Source organism: Melanotaenia boesemani, chromosome 8, assembly GCF_017639745.1.
Source record: "Melanotaenia boesemani isolate fMelBoe1 chromosome 8, fMelBoe1.pri, whole genome shotgun sequence".
Taxonomy (NCBI): Eukaryota; Metazoa; Chordata; class Actinopteri; order Atheriniformes; family Melanotaeniidae; genus Melanotaenia; species Melanotaenia boesemani.
In genome coordinates, this window is record NC_055689.1 from 21,527,314 (window position 1) to 21,550,298 (window position 22,985).

Below are 22,985 nucleotides of genomic sequence, written 5' to 3' on the forward strand. Positions count from 1 at the left end.
TTGTTAGTAACAGAAGATTTCCTTCTTTTTTTAGGATTCAGAGGGTGACACACCTTTACATGATGCCATTAGTAAGAAGAGAGATGACATGTTGTCAGTGCTGCTGGAGGCCGGTGCAGACGTCACCATCACCAACAATAATGGCTTTAATGCCTTGCATCATGCTGCCCTGCGAGGAAACCCAAGGTATGTGACACTTTGCTCCTGCTGTTAGCTGTCACACCTGTTTGGTGTCTACAAGTAATGAGGACATGTTTAACCCTTTAAACCAGATGTCACTAACAAGCAGACCACGGTCCAGATCCAGACCCAGAAACTGACCTATATGGACCTGGACCTAAAATATAAAATCTGACGGGGTGCTTTAATTTTAACTGGCTCAGATTTTGTAGTCTTTACAAAAGTGGTCAGGAAAAATGCAGACCAATTGCTTTTGAGTTAAGCTATCCCACGTGATCCACTCAGCCAGTTAAGTCTGTGAAGCTGCCGGACGTAAACTTTGCAGTACTACAGCGCAGACAGACAAGAGTTTAAGAGGCAGGTATCAAGATGGTAGAAAGAGAAAGTAAGTAGCTAGATAAAACAACGGGAGAGATACCGACAACTGCACCAGAGAAAGGCAGCAGTGTTGCCAAGCCTGCCTGTTATAAGAGACTTTGGGCTTGTTTTTTGGGCTTCTGTTTCTGTTTCAGTTGTGGGTTTTTGGGCTTGAGTGTGGTTGCTTATTTGGGCTTGCACTGCTCCTGTTAAGAAGCCTTCCTGATTCTCTCACAGCTTTCCACAATAAAGCAAAACCCATGGATGCGGTACTGGAAATGTGAACGCAACAGTCCTTTTTTTTTCATGAAGTAGTTTCTAATAGGAAATATGTATAATATGTATAAAAGAAAAGTATAAAGAGTAGGGAAAAGTGTATTGGAGGGCTCATCATGCAGCCCCTCTAAAACCCTTCTTATCCGTGAAGCTGATGGACATCAGTTTCACTGTCTCATAATATGAGAAGACAATTTTGATTTGTTTTAGGTTTTATTCCAGGTCTTGGCTCCAAGGTTTTTTTTCTAACTGGACCACTTAAGATTTTAGTTGAATGCCCCTGCATTAAACACAAGAAAAAATCTGGAGAAGTCAAATTCTTTTAATTAGAAATCTTTATTTGGCCCTTTAACAAAATGTAAAATAAATAATTAATAAAAATATGTTTTGTATATTTACCATTTATTACAATGTAGTATGTCAAAATTATTGTATTGTATTATTGTATTTTATATTATTATATTATAATAGTTTTATTATAAAGTGATTCAAAGGTCTCAAAGTGCAAAAATGTGATACATATGTTATTAAAGGGTTAAGTGTGCTCCGGATTAGGTAGCTCATTAAATGTTTGCATAATTCTCTCAATAAAGCCGACTCTAGCTGTTGTACATCTTTCCTGTCCACGTACTAAATTTATAGATGAATAGTAAGGACCGAAACATAAGGTTCATGGAGGGTTTATGGTTCCATTTGGAAAGATTTGGAATTGATGCACAAATTGCAGTGGGTTACAGAATCTGTTCAAGAAATCAGGACGTCATGAAAGTATATTTAACCATGAGTATTTAATGTAGTATGTAGTTTAATGTAGTGTGTAGTTTAATGTAGAATTTAATACTACACCTGCTTCTAATGAACATTATTTATGGCACAAAAAGCTAATTTCAGATCAGTGGTAATTCAAGCTAAATCAAATTTCATATAAACCTATAAATCAAAATTTACAACCACAACAGTTACAATGTGCTTCTTAGAAGCAAGAAAACCGAGACTTTGGCAGAATCACTAATCTGTTACTTAATCGTCCTCTGTTGGAATAGAAAATGGGGGTTCAGCCGTCACATGGTCCAAACTAGAAGATAGTCTAGGCTCAGTCATTTGATGTAAGCAGATTTTGATTAACTGGCAAAGGACCTTCTTGAGGCTTAGCTGTTTTTAAGCATCTTCCAAACAACAAGTTTACATGAATCAAATGTCTTAAATTAAGTCTGAATGTAATGCAGATATTTCCTCCACAGATTCCACTAAAGTTTAAAAGTAAATCCATCAAAAGTGAAATAAATGTAATTCCACTGCCTCGCTGAATATATTTACTTTGATTCCTCACAGTTTGGTTTTGCAAGATTCAAGCAGGTTTTTCCATCTTTTCAATTGTTTTTACTGTAGCTAATAGCTTTTAAAGTTTATTTGTTGTCACCTTTTATTGTTATGTTAGTCCTTCCCTGTGTGTTGTGAGGGACTATACACAGCGTAGACACTATTCATCCTTGACTATAGCTATTTCTGTCCAGCTAGTTGCAGTTCTATTCTTTATCTGTTTCATTCTTGTCTTTCAATAACAAGCACTTATGACTCAGAAAGAAGGCTATCTGTATCAGGTTGATCAGGTCTTTTAACTCAATGGATGTTGAGGTTACACGGCTGGAGTGAAAGACTGTAGCAGTTTAAATAAAAATAAAAATTTTTTAAAAAAGTAAATAGCTTCATAACATACACAGTGTGCGGGGTGTTTCTGTATTTGTTTGGGTAAGAGCACAATTGCCCCAGGCTAAATGCCAATCATCGTTACTGGCATTTGGGCTGTGACTCATCTGCTGAAAGCCATTAAGGCCAGTTTCCACCGGATTGTTTGCGCCGCAACTTCTGGAGCTATTTGCGTCTGTTGTAGTCTGTGGCTTGGTTCACAACAGCCATGCCGCGGTGCATGTCAGAAGCGTTGCAGAAAGTGCCTCGGTGCGGCCTTTCGCTAAACATACACATCGAGTCTATTTCCGATGGAGGACGCATCCAGAACACATCAAGTTCAGTAGTTCACATAGGGCCAGACAGGAAATCAGACATAGGACAGCGTAAAAGCTTCCGGTAAATGTCAAAATAAAAGCTTGCGAGCAGATTTGTACTCGCTGAACTATATTAACATTACGTCATTTATCGGTCAGGGGTTCTTAGTGTTTTGTTTTGTTTTTTTTTCCCCATCAAAGCCGACGAGACGTTTATCCTGGAAGTGGAGAATCACAAGATCCTCCACTTCTTATGTGATTTCGTGGTCTCGTGGTACCTTAATTGCACTCTCGGTTGCTCCGTGTCTGACACCCTCCTGGTGTGAATTGACACTCTGTGGAGGTCAGAACGAAACCACATACTATAGTGGAGTTAAAGATGGCTTGCATTGTTCATATTTAATAGTAAAAAGTACAAGATTTGTATGTGTAAACTAGATTGTAGATTATACCATAGAAATCTGGACTACTGTAAGACTCATTGAGTTACAGGAAAATGTACTGGAGTACTGTTGTCTGTATCAGGGCTCTTGTTGTGTGTACTTTGCTTGCCTCAGTCGCAAATGTCTCCTTGCTTTCAGGGTAACAAAGATATATGTCGCCTTCGCCAATCTGCCCATTTATTTTTATTTCAGGCTTGAGCTCCTGCAATATCAGGAACGGACTCCACAAGTCCTAAAGCTCTTGAAAATCTCTCCCTAGGTTCAAGTGAAAGTTCTTCATCCAGTGTGTTTAGTGGAGAAGCAGTTGTTTTGATTGAGTGCTTCAAGGAATTTCTAATATGTTATCATATTTCTAAGATGTACCCTTGATGAATGTTGATAAGAACTGCTTGTATATGGAAGCTTGTTAAAAGGCCCTAAATGAAGAATATCTCATGAAGCTTATCAGAGTAGTAATTGTGGTAACGTTCAGAATTGGTTCTGCTGTTTTCCTATTATTTAGATTAAGTACCAGTACACAATGTTCTGGCACACATGGTCTAAAAAAAAGTCAAATGTTACTTTTCAGTACAGCTATTACAGCTTCGCTCCTAGAGAACAGGGAAAAAGCTAGCTTCCTTTATGTGTTCTTCTAACTAATATAAGGTAACAGTGTGGTATTTGGGTTGATGTAGGGAATCCGTCAGAGTCCCTGGTGTGTGTGTAATGTGCTTGGGTGTTTTAAGAGTGTGGGTTGGTCTTATAGCAGTGGAAATAAGACTGAGGAAGATGCATAGGAAGAACCCTCTGGGTGACAAATGAATCTTTCAAGTTGGAGTCCCAGATACTCAGAAAAATCAACTGTACCCACAGGGGAACAGAGTAATCTGGGGAGTATTTCAAGTTTAGCTTGTTCATTATTCACGTGCACACCACTACACTGTATGAAACATTTCCCAATATATTAAGTCCAACTGTTAAGTTTTACCATTGCTGGTAAATTGTAACTGCCTATATGACCAGAAGTATGACGTTCAGAAAAGGATTTTCTCAGAAATCTGCTTTGTGTGTTCACCTTGTGTTTTTACCACAACTTCAGACTGCAAGGGGAGCCTGGCTCATATCTATGTCTGTCCCTCAGGCTGCGAGAAGCCAGTAGCTGCTACAGTACTGTAAACAATACGATTAATAGCCTATGAGTCATAAATGGGCTCTAAACAAGCCCTGCAGCGTCTGTTTTTAACCTTTTACATGTCACCTCCTTGTAATATTTGCCCTACTACCTTTGCCATGTTATTCTCAGCTTTCTTTTGATATTGCATCAAACAGGCAAACCCCAAATGGTAATTGACCCACATAAGTAGACAGAGGGATCTACAAGCATTCACACTGTGCTCCCAAATACAGACAAGTATTCCCAGTATAATGTTAGTATTAATAGGCGGCAGCATTATGGTAATATTATAATGTGGATTATAGACAGAAAATGCTGTGCCCATTGTTTTGAGGTTTGTTGCCATATTGTTAGGACTATCACAATTACATACTCCTTACTCCTTAACAGCATGCTCCTTATAGGTCTTTAAAGGTTATTTCTATTTTTTGATGCCAGCATAACAAAATAATACAACAAAGTAACCCAGAATTCTTATTCCAGCTAAATCCCCTCTGCTGTGTAAACTAAATAAATCCTACAAATTAACTCTGGATTTCTCTCAGAGAAAACAGATTGAAAAGGCTACAGGACCTCAAACTGGACTTGTGAGGCTTCTTGTTGGAAACTACATCATAAAAATGGTTTTGAACATTTCAACCCGAGTAAAGAATTTAGAAACAAAGTAAAAACATCTAGCTAGCTTTGGCTTCCTGCTGTCCTTTAGCAGAATATCTGCTGTTTGACACATAAACAATACTGAAACAATGGAGATAAAGATATAGAGCCAGTTATCTGGAGCTAAATATGCTTTCTTACCATAGCACATTGACGAATAAAAGCTATGGACCTCATGCCGATTACGTTTGAAGAGCGAAACTATCTGTCACAAAAGACGCATTACGTTTTTTTTTTCTCCCTCACCTGTATAATGTAACGTTCAGTGGACATTTACTGAATGTAAGATCAACCCAAGTCGTACATGATTACAAAAAATTTAATTACAACATTACCTTAGATAAACAGCATCTTTTAACCAAACTGCTGTGTATTTAAATTTAGCATAAAAAGCTGGTGGTTATTCTACAGGTTGTTAAAAGGAAATCAGTATATTTCCTCCTTTTTCTGCAAATTTTTACAGGCTGGTGAGACATCCTTCATAATGAGACCATGGCCTGTTAAGTCTTCTATAACCAAAAAAAAAAGAAAGTCCAACAAGGATTACTTTATCCACTTATTTGGAGGAAATAACTCTTTATCTGCCACAGAACCAAAGCAAAGCAACCGAAGTGGAAATACGTAGATGTGGTGTAACTTTGTTTTTGTTCCGTGCGTAAGTTGCACTGATCTGCTTATATCGTTTAGACATAATGATATTTATAATTAATTAATTGTAGCTTTTAATACTGTGATTAATTGTAATATTAAGCAATCATGACATCCCTAATTCTTATTGGTTTGTATTAATTGATAAATAATGTTTTCCCTTCTTCTTCCTATTCGGACTAATCTGACCGTGACACATCGCCATGTTTTACTAAACTAACACTAGTTACAGATCACAAACGATGGTTTGGTACACTGAAATTACTTTGAAGTCAAATTAATTATTTATGTTCACGTGTTAAACCCACATCTACAAATAGTTTTGAAAAATGAGCTAAATTACTTTTTTTTCCCATTTTGTTTGTTATGCTGTATATTGTTTTGCTTAAAAGATATGTTTGAACATGGCTGACTGTCAAATTAGTAAAGCCGAAAGTGCTAGAGTAGAAAGGTAGGATGGAAAGGGAGACACTATATAAAAGAAGTTTAGTTTGATCCGGCTTCTAGCTTTACAGCCACAGCGAGAGAGAAATAGGAGACGGTTTGCAAGTGTCTGTTTCTGGGATTTGTGCAGTCAGCTTGTCTCCCGAAGCACCTGCGTCTCATCTAACCTTGCCTGACAAACATCACTACAGAAGACTTGAGAGCGATGAGCTCAGAGTGTTTGCATGTTTGTATTTAGTATATTTTCTTTATATTTTTATATTTACATTGCATTACAGTTGTACTGCTGCTGAACATCAGCTGTTTTTTATTTTGTGGTACCAGTGTAATTGACTGCTAATATGAAATGACAGTCCTTTTAAAAAAGTGTCACAGCAGGACAGCTGTACATTGTCACACTGACACGTGAGTGCTGTATTTCTGAAATGGCCCCCGCTGCATGTCTAACCCCCCTGCTGTGTTTTTTAAAAATTGCTGTCAATAATCTGGCCAGAATATCAATCCCTCTTCAGGCAGAGACAACACTCAGTCAGGAAAGCGGACCAGACAACACTTTTGAAGCTGGGATTGGTTTCTTTATTAGTCAAAACTTAGACAGGTTTAGCATTCAACATAACAATCACTGAACATTCCAGATGTTGTAGGTAGAGGTAGTCATACACCATCCATTGTCAAGAAACGGCCTTCTGTTCCTACTGCGTTGAAGACATCATAGTAAAAATGGCTCCTGTAGTCATCAAAGCATAGCTACAGCTGGTTGAAGGGGACCAAATCCATTCAAGAGGTGATTTGGTTCCATTTTACCAGCTTTAGCAAAGCATTGTGAAATCTCTGTTTTACAGTCAAAGGAGTTGTTGAAGTGACTCAAACGTTATTGCGTTGAAGTTTTTTGGTTAAAAAAAATCAAATAAACAGTTAAACACTAAAACAGCATGCATTTCAATATTCTTACAACCTGACAAGTGGCTAATTGAACAAAGTCCACCCACTACCTGAAGTGGACCGTGCTGCGTCTTTATTTATCCTACTCTTTTCACTTGTCTTGTTTCACCTTCATCCTTCTCTGTGTGACATCCAGGTATATTTAGCACCTACACCCCATTTACCACCATACCAATAACACACAGGTGCAGTTGATCAACCTTACCTAACTTTCTCCTTTGCTGCCTCCCAGGCAGTCTATTTATCCTCTTCACTATCTTTTTAAGTTTTATGCTTGCCCCTCTCAGAGAGTGAGAAAAATTGTTCCCTGGGAAAAGGATCATAATAATCTGTGGCAGTGCACTTGAGTCAAATGTCCTGAAGTCATGAAGCAATTACAGACTCTGACAGATGGGCCCTGCTGCAAGCAAGCTGCTGCTCCGGTCACAGAGACGGCCAACAGACAAATGCAGAGGCATAACTACATACACAAGCTCTCTCACTCATGCTTCTACAGCAGCACTCAGGGGTGTCAAGTCACAACATTAATTTAAACCAGTCTTTTAAGTCATTGGGACTGATTTGCAGTGTAGAGATACTGTATGAACAGTAACTGAGGGCTGATTATTTTATGTGACTTGAAGGGCTCTACTGTAATACAGTACTCAAATATTTCTTTTAAAAATCATCTCTATTTTGAGATAAGAAGTATCATATCAGGTGATCTGTGGCATCCAAATAAAGAAATTTGATCAGTTATGACGCTGTACATTAAACCAGCAGTAATTGTAGTCAGTATGTATATATTTATTCACTTAACTGCTTCAGTATGTTTAGGTGCAACAAAAATACTCAAAAGGTTTCAAAAGGCTTTTAAAAATGCTGCTAAGATACTTTAATTTTTTTGCATTGAGATTCAGATAAGTGACGTTTATTTTGCCTTTTTTTTTCAAGTTATCATGTGTTTCTAATTACTATGATTGTTTTTTGGACACCGTTTTGTTAGAGGGCTGTGAAACATGGCCAGCTGCTATATCTATTGACTTTATTTGCCAAGATACGAATTAGGTTCTCAGATTGGCCAGCGACAGCTGAGGGATATACAGCACTGCTTGTAGACAGGATGGAGGTCAACATAAGGCCAGCTTGACATGGCACACCAGAGGCAGGTCTATTTGTAACATACACATGCACATTCATGCTTCACTCAGTCACTCAGAGTCAGGTGGTCAGGCAACTCACCTCGTTTAAGGGCCATAACAGGGCAAAAGCATGGGGGACGACAAGTACTTAGCATTTGATAATGTCAGCATCTGCTGTGTTTGTCAGTCAGACAGCAGGTCATTGCTACTGGGGGGAAACATACAGTGTAGGACGCATAAACCCACATGCCTCTGGTATCTTGACAGAGAAGACTGTGATATGAACATAATATCAAGCAAATGAGTATGAAGTGGTGGTATAAACTGAAAATATGCTCAATTGTGGTGCTATTTTCTAATGGAAAGGTTTTTTTTACTTTATATTTAAAGTCAAAAAGGATTTTCTGTTGTCAAGATTTGCTTTCTTCCTTTTTCCCAACTTTCCCCCAGCTGACTTATCAACTAATGTTGATTCTATTTGACAGCTGTCAATCAGTCAGTAGTTCAACTTTCTGTTAAAACTTTAGCACAGATCTTGCCATTAAGTTTACTCTTTTCCTTTCAGACTTTTTTTTATGTCATCAAACACATTGTTACCAAAACAAAAGCAGTATACTAAACATCCAAAAGGAATTTATGGGATTTAAACTATTCATGAGTTAAATGTGTTCATTTGTAGTTATAAACTTTCTGGTGATTGTTTATCTCAGCTTAGATATTGGTTTTGTTAAAGGGATATAAAGAAAGTCAGCTTTACATACAACATATATTTTTTCAGAATGGAAAACGGTGCATAGCATTAGAGTAAGCTCTCATACAATACCACAAGAAGCCTATACAAATATTTCTCTGTGTGAGAACATTTGTATCTACTTTGCAGGTATTGAATGTGTTCTGGTTTCTCACTTTAACAGAGCAGAAATCACTATTGCAAATAAAATTGCAGCATTGTGAAATGACTGATTAGCTCATTTGCTTGTTGGAAACTATTGAAGTTCTTAGGGCTGTTATTTGCTTGATGCATCTACTGATGTTTTTGTTATATGTTAATTATTTTCCTGCATGGACTTTTTCAAGCTAAACATAAAAATGCATTTGAAGGAGATATACCTATATTAGAGCATCTATACAAAAGAGATGTAAACCTGTGCTAAAATTGGTATAGGCTTGCTTATGATCCAGGCACAGGCCAGAGAGGGGGTCAGAGAAGGTGAAAGTGCTAGATATGAATAGCTCCCCATGCAAACTGCCCACCTCCCCCCTTGCTTCATTTCTCTCTGTGCCTCTGTCCATATTCTCTTGCCTTTATTTGTTTGAAGCAGTTGACAATTGGAATCAGCTGACAGGCCAGAGTTGACCCTGATCCTGCATTGTCACTTTTTGATGGTCTAATCTGGCTGCCGTGCAGCCCAGCAAAGCATTTGGCAAGCATAGCAAACGTGAACAATGAGAGCAGGACTCAAAGAAAGGGAGGAGCGCATGGGGCAGCCGGGTTGCTTTGGGGTGGGGGTATGGATAAGGGCACAGGCATTAGGGGAAAGCAGCCATAGTTAAACACACAAGACTGTTAACATGTAAGCCATATGATACAACAATGGCAGTATCAGGAGCAGCCACAGTACCTCTTCTTTCTGGCTCCTCAGGAACATCTTATTGCTCATTTAGGATTTTTTTTTAAAACTAGCAACATTGGTAAATGTTTTTCACCAGGTCATCTTGCTTTCTTTCTCTCATTCAGCCATGTAGGGGCACTGGAAAAGATTATAGTATTAATGAATGGGAGCAGCTCCTACATACCACTCTGCTCACTGAAGTTGGTGCTAAGTTGCAGCTGGCTGAATGTCAAGGGCTGTAATGCAGCAAAATCACCCAATAATGACAGGAGGCCCTGATCATATGGCAATGTCACAAGGCAGCCGTCCATAGTTGTGGGTGTTTTAAGTAGTGAACTAAAGCCATATTGCTGTCAGATCAAGCCCAAAACAACATTATTACCATTTTATGCTAACTTGAGTAATTGTCCAATGAATTGTTGCCGTATATTGGATGAGAGATTTTTATTGGCCAAGTCAGCTAGTTTGAGAAAGCAGTAAGTTCTCTACAGTGATTACTGCTGCAGTGAGACTGCCTAGAGACAGTATAGCTAATGTATGAGCCTTACCACACACATTTATTCTCTTTTCCTCCCTCTCTCCCTCACTTTTACCTTGCTTGCTTATTGTTTTTCTCTTCACATTGACAACATGAACAATGAACAATCTGATGAGCAATCTGAAAAGCACAAACATATCTTCAGACAGTTCTGCCCATCATCGCGTTTTCAGAACGAGGACTTAGACCTCACCAAGAATACATACTTCTTTACATTCCATAGCTATCATATGTTCATATGGGTATATAAAGAAGTATGTACACTAAGGAGGTAATCTTAGTTAAATCATGTTCTCACCTTTTGCCAAGGTCAGGAAGTTAGGAGCAGAACATTTTTCCTCACCGTTCTCTCTCCCAAGTATGGTAGTCTGCACTGTAAGGTGACTTTGAGTGTAAATTCAGTTCAACACTCAAGGCTTTCCTTTGGTTGCCATGTAAGGCTGACCAGCCAGTTCCCCCGCCCCTGAACATAACAGAAACTTTGCAGTCCATACCATAGTCGACTGTCCCAGTGACCCCTGCTGTCCTCCAGGCAGCTGGGACAAACCAGAAACTGAGGGGAAGGAATACAGCTCCCCTTTTTTCTTTGCAGCCGCAGTTAAAATATACTCTTTTGCTCTTTTTGTCTTTCCAGGAAAAAATGAAGTAGATTAAGAGACGGATTATATGGGGGAAAAAACAGCATCAAAAAAGGGAAGTTTTCTTTCCATGACTTTTAGAGTCCGTCTTATAAGGTGCATCCAGTCAAGTGTGGCAGTCATTTGCTGTTTCCTCACAGCAGTGGTGCACCTATATGCTGAAGGGTCCTGCTGACATACTAAACATGTTCTCTTCTCTCCGCCCACTTCTGTTTGAATCGGGCTTGTTCACCATATTTTTGTTCTCCCATTACCCCTTCTCCTCCCCCCGCCTCTTTCTGTATTCTTTCACATGTCCTACATCTCTTTTACCAGTATGTACCAATCTCATGCCGGTCCCTTGTCTCTCTTGTGTCAGCAACGTCCCCGTGGCTAGCTGAAGTGCTTGCTGATGTTTGAAAATGAGGGTGATCCAGGTTGAACAGGAAGCTATTGTGAGCAGGATTTGGGCTTCAGGCACAGAGGCAGGCCATAGGTCACATGAAGGCGCTAATGCCCACTCAGCACTTGTGGATTGGTCCTGGTTGTAAACCAACCCCAACCTCCCCCAACCCCCCCCCCCCCCCCCCCCCCCCCGTCTCTCTCTCTCTCTCTCTCTCTCTCTCTCTCTCTCTCTCTCTCTCTCTCTCTCTCTCTCTCTCTCTGTCTATTACTCTCCTGATCCACAGATATATTTCACAGTTTTCCTTTCTCCCTCGTTTTTTTCCTCCAATCATGCCTCACCTTTCTGCGTTGACACTAAAACCAGCTGTTATGTTGCAGAATGGGTGGAGCAGATCATTAACCATTTGCATGATGGTGAGAATTGTTCAGTAAGTCTCTAATGAATCTTTGCCCCACACCAGCACATTCCACAAGTCGACACTGCCTCCAATCGTGCTAAGCTAGCCCATAGACCGAATGCTGAGGAAACGGGTGTAAAATTAAAAATGGATCATGAAAGACCAGCATAACTTCAAGTTTGGAAACTAAAATAAAAAACTGGATAAAAAGTGAAAGTGGTGCAATGTTCTTCAGGGGAATGGTTTGGAATAGTAATGAGAGAAGGTGTAACTGGCGGTGACAGTTGTTCTCAGCGCGAAGATAGGGTTGGGCAGGTGGAGGAGCGTGGTCCTAAAGGTGTGACGTCCTGTTTAGGAAATGTCACGGCTGCCCGAGAGGGTGAGCACATATGGCAGAGAAGGGGTGAAATTCCTTCCTTCGCACATTGGGATAAAGGTTTGGGAATATGAACTAGCATATTAGCCTAGCGGTTGTTGTGTCTCTTCTGGTTTTGATGATATCACTGCAGATACTGTATACCCTGCATGCCCTGCCTAACTTAGAGCATTTTACAGAGAGAGGAAACTAGGTTACTACCCCAAGTACTGTAGGTTTAGCCAGTGACACACATCTACTCCGCCAGCTATTGCCCCCTCCATACACACACACACATCTGTGTTAATACACTTCTCACAGCTGTGTGCTGTCAATCCGCTTTTCCTCCTGTTCAGGACACATGACCTGCCTGCTGTTCATTATCCTGATGCTTCGTCATCTCTAAGCTCACCACATCCAGCTTTTCATCCCAGAACACCCCGGTCTCAAAAGTGTGACATATCCTCAAACTTACCTCCCATCACTTAAGGATTGCAGTAACCAACCCCACCCCCGTCTTAAATTAACATTTTCTCTGGTAAAACCAGAAAGAAAATGTAAAGTTCCAAAAAAAAGTAAAAAAGATAAAAGGAACATATAAAAAGTCCAGGTCATTATAGCATCCTTTAGTCACGTTGACAAAAAACATCTTGGAAGGTGTCGGATGCAGATTGTAAATAAGGGAATGTCTCCACACTAGCAGGTCTTAGTTAACGAGTCCGTCACTAGATAGCGGCAGGGCTGCAACCATGAAGCCTAATGAGCCAAAGAGCTCTGCTGCTGCAGCATGTCCGGCCAGTGCCAGGAACACAAGAGATGGAGTGAGCAAGACAAGAGAGGGAGGAGGGGGGGATAAGATGAGAGAGATGGAGTGGAGAGTGCAGAAAACTGGGATAAAATCCATGAGGACCACAGGAACTCCCCAGCTTCCCTTTTCCCTGTTTTAACTCCTCCTGCATCCTCATTCTCTCCACACTCTTTTTATAAAGCGTTCATGTCCTCTCCTCCTATAAGACAAGAGGAACAAGAGAAGGAGATGATAAAAGCCCAAAGGTGTTCTCAGGTTAAGTTCTGTCCCAGTGATGCTGCTGCTGCAGAACTGTACATTCCACTCCCTCTTTCGACAATGCGACTCACAGGCAAACCATGCGGTTAATAACTGATCTCGTCCGGAGAAGAGAGGAAAGAGACGGGACGCAAGACATCAGGGCCCATCAGGGGTAAACTCCATCCAAAAGCAAAGGAAGAGCATAAATTACCTGTCAGATCAGTTTCTTATCCGTGCTGCTCCTCCTCTCTTCCCCTCCTCTCCTCCTTTTACCGTAGTGAAGAGAGCCATAATGACCTAGAGAGCGCTCCAGCTGCTGCAGCCATCGTGTGTGCCGGGTGCATGCCTGACTCGCTGAATCAGCTTCTGTGATTGGGGGGAGGGGGGGTGGCGGGCGGGTTGAGTGCCAGAGTCAAGGAGGGGAGGTGGGGGAAAGGAGAGGAAGCGGGCATTCACACACAAGCATACACATATGCACACACATTCCCACACAAACACAAGTCATACCTTTAGAGGAGGAAGATGTAGAGCTCACACGAAGAGCTGCCATTTGAAGAAAAAGGGGAGGCAGAAAAAGGAGGGGTGAAAAAAAAAATCTGCAGCATTCTCCTCTCCATCATGTGCATTCTGAGGGAGAAGGCTGGGAGGATGCCCTGATCAGTAGAGGAGGCAGAAAGTGTACCAGTCATACTCCACCCTTCCTTTTTCTTATTCCATAGACACACATAGCCCCAGAGCTTCATCCTGCTCCTAAAATGCGCTTTTATTATTTAGTGGAACTTTATACAGCAGCTTAGATGAGGGAGTTTCCTGAATGTTTGAAAGCAGAATTGTGATAGATGCATTTAAAAAAAAAAAGTGGTGGCTGTGCCTCTGCAGCAGAAGACAGCTGTGCTGTTAATAGCCAGTGACAATCCATGTAAATTTAATTGACATTGTCAGAGACTAGTGATAGAGGATATTGAAATATGGTTTTGTTCTTTTGTGTTTATTTGGCACTATTTTGTAGATCTTATATATGTAGCTGATGCATTCTAGTGCGTTGCAAGAGGTCACCTTTATACTTGTAGTAGAGCAAGTAGAGATGCTGCTGCAGTTCTGAGGGCAGAGAGCACAGGAAAAACACACAGTGGCAGCAAGTCAGGGGTAAGAGGCCAACCAGCTAGTAGCTTTCTACCCTACACTGCGGAGGGCTCTGCTGAACGCTTAGCACTTTGTAGGAAGCCAAGCATTTCAAACATGCCTCGGCCCCATTTTGCCGCGCCACTTCTGTCTTGTCTCACAACCTCCCAGACCATATTTAGTAAAGCAGTGCAAAAAATAGTTCTCGTTCCACTGCGCTCTGCTCCTCTCTTTGCCCCACCCCTCCCCCATATCTCCCCCCCACAGCAACTGTTGGCTACAAGCTCCGGGAAGCCTCCCCTATGGCTCCCTACCTATCGATTCCACTGGCCTGGAAGGAGAGAGGACCGCAAGGCCAGATAGCCCCTGCTACCATTTGCTGCGCTATTTTTAGTAGCTCCAAATAAAGTGGTCTTCTTGTGCTTCCACTTGTATATTCTTAAAACCTCCCTATCTCCTGCATTACATCTGTACCACCAACTCCACCGATTCCTCTGATACCACCCCCTCACTTTCTGTCTTTTTTGACCCCCCCCTTTCCAGTCTCTATCAGTCTTTTTAAATAGAGCTGGAACATGCTGCTTATGGTAGAGCCTCTGTCTTCTTACTGCTATACTTAGAAAGCTTCATGTTGGAGAAATGAGGGTACAACTGAGTTTGTTGTGCAGAGAAGCATGGTGGGTATCAGAAAACAGGAAATGTTGTTTTCCCATTCATTTATTTACTATTTATTTAAGAATACAGGGAGGTAAATGGCAGCCTTACCTTGGATGTACTGGAAAGTTTAGACTGCTCTTTTTTTTTTCTTTTTTTTTTTTCAGGAGTTCTCATTAATTTGCAAGTGTCTTTTTCAAGCTTTCCCGAGGCGCGCCCACTGAAGAATCTATTTAATTAGTTAGTCTCATCATGGCGCACATCTATACTGTACAGAAGCAATGTCCTCTGTGCCCTCCCCTCTTATTCACTCTCTGCTCTTCTCCTAATACCTCCAGCCTCCTGCTGGTTCCTCTACATGCTGTACACAAGCCCTCTTTCTTACCCTGCTTGCATTTAAAGTGCAAAATGCCCTGTATTGTGTTCGCCAGTGTTTTTGGATACCAGTTTGCTCTTAAGGCAAACGTGCAAATCGGACAGTGGCATTACAGATATGATAAACTGAACTATGAAAAGTCACAAACACTGATGCATGGACTTTCGCATGAGCTTGAAAAATGTCACATAATTCTCTGTTCCTTAATTTCAAAAGCCTTTTAGCAAGCCCACAGTCATTCTGCAGCCACTCTTGGTTATATCTCATGCCTCTTTCATGGTGGAGATAATTCTGCATAGATTTAACCATGCAATTTAATTAATGTATTATCACTGCAAATTATAGCTTTTCGATTACATTATCTTTATGGGTGTTACAAGAAATGTCCATTTGTGGGATAAAATGGATTTCAAGCTCTAATGTGTCTCCTTAAACTTGACCTTACATAGCCAGTCAAACTGCAAAATTGCAGGTGAATAAATGGCAACTGTGATTGCCCACCTGCCCTATAGTCTCTACATTTACACACCAATTAAATTTGAACACAGAGTAATTTTCCAGGTAGCCTTTTCTTGTAGTGTGCAAGGTTAGCTTGGTTTATTATTATCTTTTCCGTTGGCTAAGATTTTTGTGACATAGTACTGTCTCTGCTGAGGGTACACAAGGCTGTTATGAGCTTTTGTGTACCACCTTTGGGTTTCCACCCTGCTTGTTGCAGGCAAACAACCCACCAGTTTAATCTCAATTACATCCCACCATCCCATCTGCTCCTGAAACACAGCAGCATGGCTTATGTCTTCCCTCCATGATGAATAGCACAAGGCTGAATGTTTAGCTGAGCAGTTAATCGATCAATAAAAAAGGGGTTTACTAATGGATGTGCTTTATTTCACCGAATGAATGGGTGGGTTAGGTTGTTTTTTTTCTATAAGCAGTGTTTAAGCTATATCCCCATTCAAGTTAGTTTAAAAAAATATCCATATGATGTGCGATTACTTGCATGGTTTGATAATTCAGACTAATCAGTAAATGAACTCCATAGGGAAACAACTGCAACCTTTTCTTAACTGGTAAAGATTGCTTGTAGAAAACTTGAATATTTGAACCTCTTCAATTTTCTTTTAATCACATAAATTGAAGCCTGTGCCAGATTTTTTACACTAAATTTAAAGCAAAGAACAATCTAATCTAAATTACCTTCAGATTTAAAACACTGTTGACTGGACAAGTATTTACCGTCCACAGAGATTTTTTGAGTTTTATTCAAATTTAGTTAATTAAAATAACATTAATAGTCGTTTTTTTAAACACCTTTTTATATTTGTGTTGAATGGATTTCAGAGGTTATCATGACAGGATGGTGCTGCCACTACGTCAACCTGTTTCCATTCATCAGAACCTGCAAGCTCTGCTGACTTGAGGCCTTATTTAGTTTCAGTTATTTTTAAGTTTGCCTTTTTGTGCATCGTCCCACAAGTCAGCATTATCAAAGCATTTAAGCTCTATTTCATTGGTGAAATTTCATTCATCCTTTACTCATCCATGTACAGGACTTGCTTTCACATAATGTTTTAATTTTTTTTGTAGAAAGCCTGTTTTTGTTGAAATAGATAAATTAGCTATTTATTTTCAAATGTACTTTCTCTTTATAAACATAAAGCACCAAAAGTGGCAGTGATTGTAAACTTCTAGCAAAGAGTAATATAAAGAAATGATCGCACAGAGTGATTATTTTCAGATCAGGACCAAGCGGCAACCTCCACCTGTAAAATGTGAAGCCTATGCGGAAGTGCAAAAAAATTGCAGTTCACCCCTCATCCGCTAGGGGCTGTCTCCAAAACAGAGCAAATCCCCATAAACTCTCATGTTTAAAAGACCAACTTCACAACAGAAATAAACATGTTTAAAGTATGGTACAAAAATCCATTTTAGGATTAATAGGTCAAGTTTACCTTCATGGCAACGGTGAGGGGGGGTGAATTTTTTTTCTAACTCATCCGTTTGGATGTTATTTAATCTTGAAATTCGGCATAATTAGGGGCGTGTCCTTTTGATTGACAGGTATCTAATATCCGCAGAAAGAAGGGAGAGTGTAGCTCAACCGCGGTTTTTAGCCGGCTAACAGCGTGCCTTAACTTTAGCCCGCCTACCTCCATTAGCTGGTTAGCTGCTGTTTCTCAGGGTTAGCTCGGTTAGCTACAGGCAGCTCGGAGTTTGATGGGTGTCAATCATCCACCCCCACCTTCACAGTCCCCCTCTCAGCTCGACCTCTTTGCCCATTTTTGGATATTCTGAGACTAATGACACGCATGACGCTACCAAGATGGCGATGGTGGGAACGCCCAACGAGCTTCACTTTTGCTCTTCAGAAACCTACGGGTGACGTCACGGAGGCTCCGTCCATCTTTTATATACAGTCTGTGATCAGGACCCTGGCAGATAAAATGATCAAATATAGCTTGATTATATTGGCCTTAGCATTTATACTTTATCACTGACTTGTAAGCATATTCATCATCATGATCAAAAAGTTTTTGGTTTTTCAATTTTAATTAAACAATAATGCATACATTTATAATGCACCACATAAAGCCACACTCAAATTCCCAAGTGTAAGCTTTAGTTTTGGATAACTGGTTATGAAATGCTGTGATTACTATTTTGTGGGAACTAGGAATGTAGTTAGTTTTGCTAGACTTGCTCTGTGTCAAGGTGATGAACATAATGGAAATATTGCCGGTTATGTAGTGAGGGAGATTCTATCAAAAACTGTAATTACCAAGTCCAACTTTTTAAATAGCTAGCCTCTAAATGTACAGGTTCTACCTCAATATCTAAAGATAAATGTTTGCTAACTTTATATAGAAAGTGCTCAAACATGGAGTGTTTATATTTGGTGATGCAAAGTTTCTGTAATGAGTTACTTTTCTCAGTAATGAACATGGTAACATTCCTGATTACTTTTTAATGGTAGTAATACTGTAATCTAATTTATAAGTAATGTCTTATGGATTAGATCAGGCATGTCAAACTGGTCCAGCAAAGGGCCGTGTGGCTGCAGGTTTTTGTTCCAGCCAGCCAAGAGCACACAGTTTGACCAATCAGCTGTCTGAAGACTGAGATCAGTTGATTGAATCAGTCAAATCTGGTGTGCTGGTGCTTGGTTGGAACAAAAACCTGCAGCCACACGGCCCTTTGCTGGACCAGTTTGACATATGTGGATTAGATTAATGCATTTTAAGTAATGCATTGATGAGTATTTAAGTGTTTATTTAGAACGGGATCTATGCAGCACTTTTAGTTTCGGCCGATCCATCTGCTGATTGACAGTGTTGTACTTTCACTGTTCTTTATGTGGTTACCCATTCAGTGCTGTATTACCAAGTTAGCAATGATTAAAGGCTGTCTTTATAACCAAACTTGTCCCTCTTTAGGCTAACTTAAGTAATTGCATTCATTGGAAAAAAACTCTTTTTATATTGCCTGCACTGAAACACCCTTTCTGTTGTTTTACTGTTTGTTTTAGTAAACTCTAGTTTTCAGTAAAGAAATATTCTCTTTTAGTTTGGACAGAGTGTGGAAACAGAGGAAAAGTTGCATTTAGAGATTTTTTTGTTTTAATGTAGTTGTACCTCTCCCTTCAGTGCCTCTTCTCTCCTTCTTTGCCCGCCCCACTCTTTTGTCTCCCATCTTCCACACCCTCCTGCCTCTTCATCCCTTTACACAGTGCATCATTTGAAGAAGTGAGGCTGTTGAGCACTTGCAGGAATAAAAGTGATTTATGAATGGGCCAACCTACCTGGGTGCTGGAGGGGGAAGCCAGTGGCAGTCAAGCGCTCTGATCCAGCATCCCATTGTTCCCTCCAGCCTCACTGCAGGGGAAGCTCCTCTGCTTTTTTGCCTCTGATCTTATACCGTGCTTAACTGGCGCAGCATTTTACTATAAAGTGACTCACAAATTACAAAAACTACCCATGCAGTGGCAGGCTCTTTATGTGTCCAAATTCACTTTGTCAGAGGGACACATTCACAATATGTAGTGTATGATGTATGTTTATTTACATGCAATTCACTACCAAGGTAATCACTTGCATATGGCGTAGGTTACATTGTTATGCTTAATTCACTGCTATTAAGTATTTTATAATGGGAAATTATAGTGGGTTTTTAAAGCTAAATATACCATTAAGACCCATACTGCTAAAATGCAAGTGTTTAGAGAGGAAATTTGTCGTAGCCACTGAACACTTAAACAAGTTCCTCTTTATATATATATATATATATATATATATATATATATATATATATATCATCTGTAGGTATATACCAGAAAACAAAGCCCATAATAGAATTTTGAAATTTGTTCGGGGTAATTTGAAGATGGATGTTATTCAGGCAATGTCCCTGCTTTTAGTTTCTCTGTGTCTAGTTGCCATGTGTTACATCTTGCCATTTACAGGGCAATAGATGATAATTGTTACTGGCAGGATAGTGGAGGCATTAAACTTAAGTGAAGAGGCTATACTCAAGGACAGGTTGTCATTCTTTATCAAAATGCTTCAAAAATAATCTGAAATCTACAAACTCCCAAACACTGAATTTTGAATTGCTTTTCTTCCTTTTAATTATTTCCTGTTTTCTTGTAATTACCTGTCCTCAGTGTTGTCTGTTCTTCACAGCTGTTCACTTCAATTCTGCATTGGGCTGCTGTGAATTTACTTTCACCACAACATTTTAAATGATGTAGTGACTGGTTCATTTAGGGAGCCTGGATACCAGATTACTGCAACATGCACTGAGTTGAAAAGCCTCCCAGTATTTGAAGCACTCCCAGTGTTTGCCTCTGTCTACGAACAGGGACCAGTCCAATGGATCAACCAGAGAACAAGCTAATAAATGCCCCAGTCCCCCAACGATCAATCAGAACACCCACACTTCCTTCAAGGGCTGGGCCAGCTGTGGCTCTGAGCCAATAGATAAGCTCAGCCATGCTGTAATGTTCTGCCTGTCCTGTGGCATGCTGAAGTATTGAGTCCTGTTTACTAGCAAATGTTTAGTAAGCATGGGGTGGGTTTAGCAAGGGGAGAGGTAGATGGATAGATTGAGGGAAAGGGGAAGAAACAGGAATCAAGGGATGCATGGATAGATGGAAGGAGGACAAGAGAGGGAAGGAGGCCTGCAGTCCTTACTGAAGCAACTCAAGGACATATAAAGCTTTTGGGAAAGTGACTAGAACATGCAAAGAGAATTACTTGGATTGTGAAGCCAGTGTAATTACTGATTGGTGCCCCTCCACCCTTGCCAAACCTAGAAAGAGCAAGATTTATTTGTGACATTTTAAGTGCCTCAGCAATGCAGGTAATAAATATGACAGAGCAAGGTGATGTACTTCCACAGCACAGCTGTCAGGCATCTTTAATGTTGTCTCTCCCATTTAAAACTTGTGTAGTTTATCAATTTACTTGATGTATTGCAATAAGTAAAGTAATTGATTTGTGTTTTTTATATTTAAAGCTCAGTATTTTCACCTTTGTTTGTGTCTCATGAAACACTGGTTTGTTGCACATTTCCTTCCTGAATGAATCCAAGTAAAGCGTTACTATAAACCTTGCAGAATAGTGGATATTATTTCACAGCCCACAAAACTGGGAGTAAAAAATGTTATTGTGTGTATTTTTAAGTATCTTACTGCCTGCCGTGATTTTTATGTTACGCGTCTGTATTCCACTTCTGTTGTTCTTACGTTTTTTTCTTTAAATCAACGTAACTGGTAATATGAAAAAGGTTTTAGGATCCTGGATTAAAGGTGCAGATGTCTTTATGCTTTTGGGATATGTATTCACATTTTCAGCTGATATTTAGTGTCATTGCAAGGTCAGATGTAACCTCTTTTAACAAGCTAATGAGTGATAACAGATTAGGTTTTTGGGGCAGCAATAGCTCATACAGTAGAGCATGTTGTTGCTGGTTTGAATCCTGCTTCCCCTGACAATCTGTTGTTGTGTCCTTGGGCAAGACACTTAACTCCCTGCTTCCAGTGTTGGCGTTGCTGGTGTATGACTGTATAAATGTTGGGTGGTTAGCACACATTAACTGGCACATTTCTGTCAATCTGTCTGTCAGTTTCTCCAGTTTTTTATTCATTATTAGAAATAATACAGATCAAGATTTCCTTTATTTATTCTGGTAAGGTGGCAATTTAAGGCTATTCACCAGATCAAATGACCCTTAAAAAAGAAACATTCAAGAAAAAAAGACAGTATAGAGAGCCTTCTTAATAATGTAATTCTGTTTTGAAATGGTCTTCATCTCCTGACCATGTATAAAATGTGATCTTAGGTTATTTGCATCTTAGGTACAATAAGCTACTACTATTCTTGCCAGTGGAATAAGTATTAATAACCCTCATGTGCTCTGAGGGACACAATTAGGCCAACTTTCGGATCTAAACCAACCTTAGCTGTTGAATAATGCAGGCTATGTTACCTTGGTAACCTGTGTGGACACTGAAGTCAATGGCTGCGATGTAAATGCAGTATGACAGGTCAGAGAGGATAAAGATTTGGGTTTGTCTTTTTGTGTAGTGGTTCTCAACCTGGGGTCTCTGCGAAAGGAACCGCAGTTTACTCAAGGGGTTACCCTATAGATGCCATCAAAATTAGATTTGCACACGTATGCAGTCATAACACATTTACTAGATAATCAAATATCTAAGGATGAGGAACATCAAACTGTGCTGTTACATGGGGGGCTTCTTTGTTTTAATACTTGACTAAATGTGAAGAATTGCATGACAAAAATATTCATTTCAGTTTCTGTGCAGTGGATCATTGCTCCTAATCTGTGGGAAATCTGTAGAAGTTTCTACAGAACCTTATCTGTGTGTTATACAATTCATTCATACAAGCTCCATTCCCCTGCCATTAACAAGCTGGCTGTAAGACATTTTCTCTGCTACTCTGGGGCATATGGTCTGTTGTCTCGGTGCTTATGGGAGGCTGTAGCTGGTACCAGGTCCTTTGATCCCCATTCTTTTCCACTGCAAACAATAGATTGTAATTACCAAACTCCTCTTTAAGTCTCAGCTTCTTTCTCAGTCTATGTGCGTAGAAATTTAACTGCCAAAGAAGTGAGACTCATCAGCTGCAATACGGCAGCTTGTTTGTGTCACGTTGGACCTGCTCTGCCAAGTACTGTGGTAGAGAATTTAAATGGAGTTATTCAGATTATTTCTTTTCCTTTAAGAACAATTCTTTGTATTTGTAAGGAGACCCCTGCAGGTTACAGAATACAGCATAGGCAATGTGAGGGTGACAGGTTTGTGGGAGCAAAAAAGGGTGGGGGGTTGGCTAGGCAGAGAGAAGTGATTTAAAGAAGCAGATTTGTTGTGAAGCTGTAGATCATGGGAGCCTCTCAGACTGTCCTCCCATATGGTGACAGCGGCAGGCTGCTGAATGGCCGTCGATCGAAGGACCTTCACAGCAGCTAAATTCTCCACTGCTCTGCAAAACCCAAAGTCCCTCAGTTCAGTTTACTTCTTCCTGCCTGTTTGTGGAAACAATGCCCTTCTTTTCACAGGCCAGCATAAACTCTAGTTTTGTTTTAGTCATGGTGCAACAAACTTTAATCATCACA

The 22,985-nt window shown here is 40.1% G+C and overlaps 1 protein-coding gene across 5 annotated transcripts in view; it reads left to right on the plus strand.

Moving 5' to 3' along the window:
- The window catches only part of mib1 (MIB E3 ubiquitin protein ligase 1), a 55,612-nt gene that overhangs the window by 15,484 nt on the left and 17,143 nt on the right, over positions 1–22,985 (plus strand). For all 5 annotated transcript variants that reach the window (XM_041991966.1, XM_041991967.1, XM_041991968.1 and 2 more), the window contains exon 12: positions 35–186. In XM_041991966.1, the coding sequence (XP_041847900.1) occupies positions 35–186 (152 nt within the window). The remainder of the gene's footprint in view (positions 1–34; positions 187–22,985) is intronic.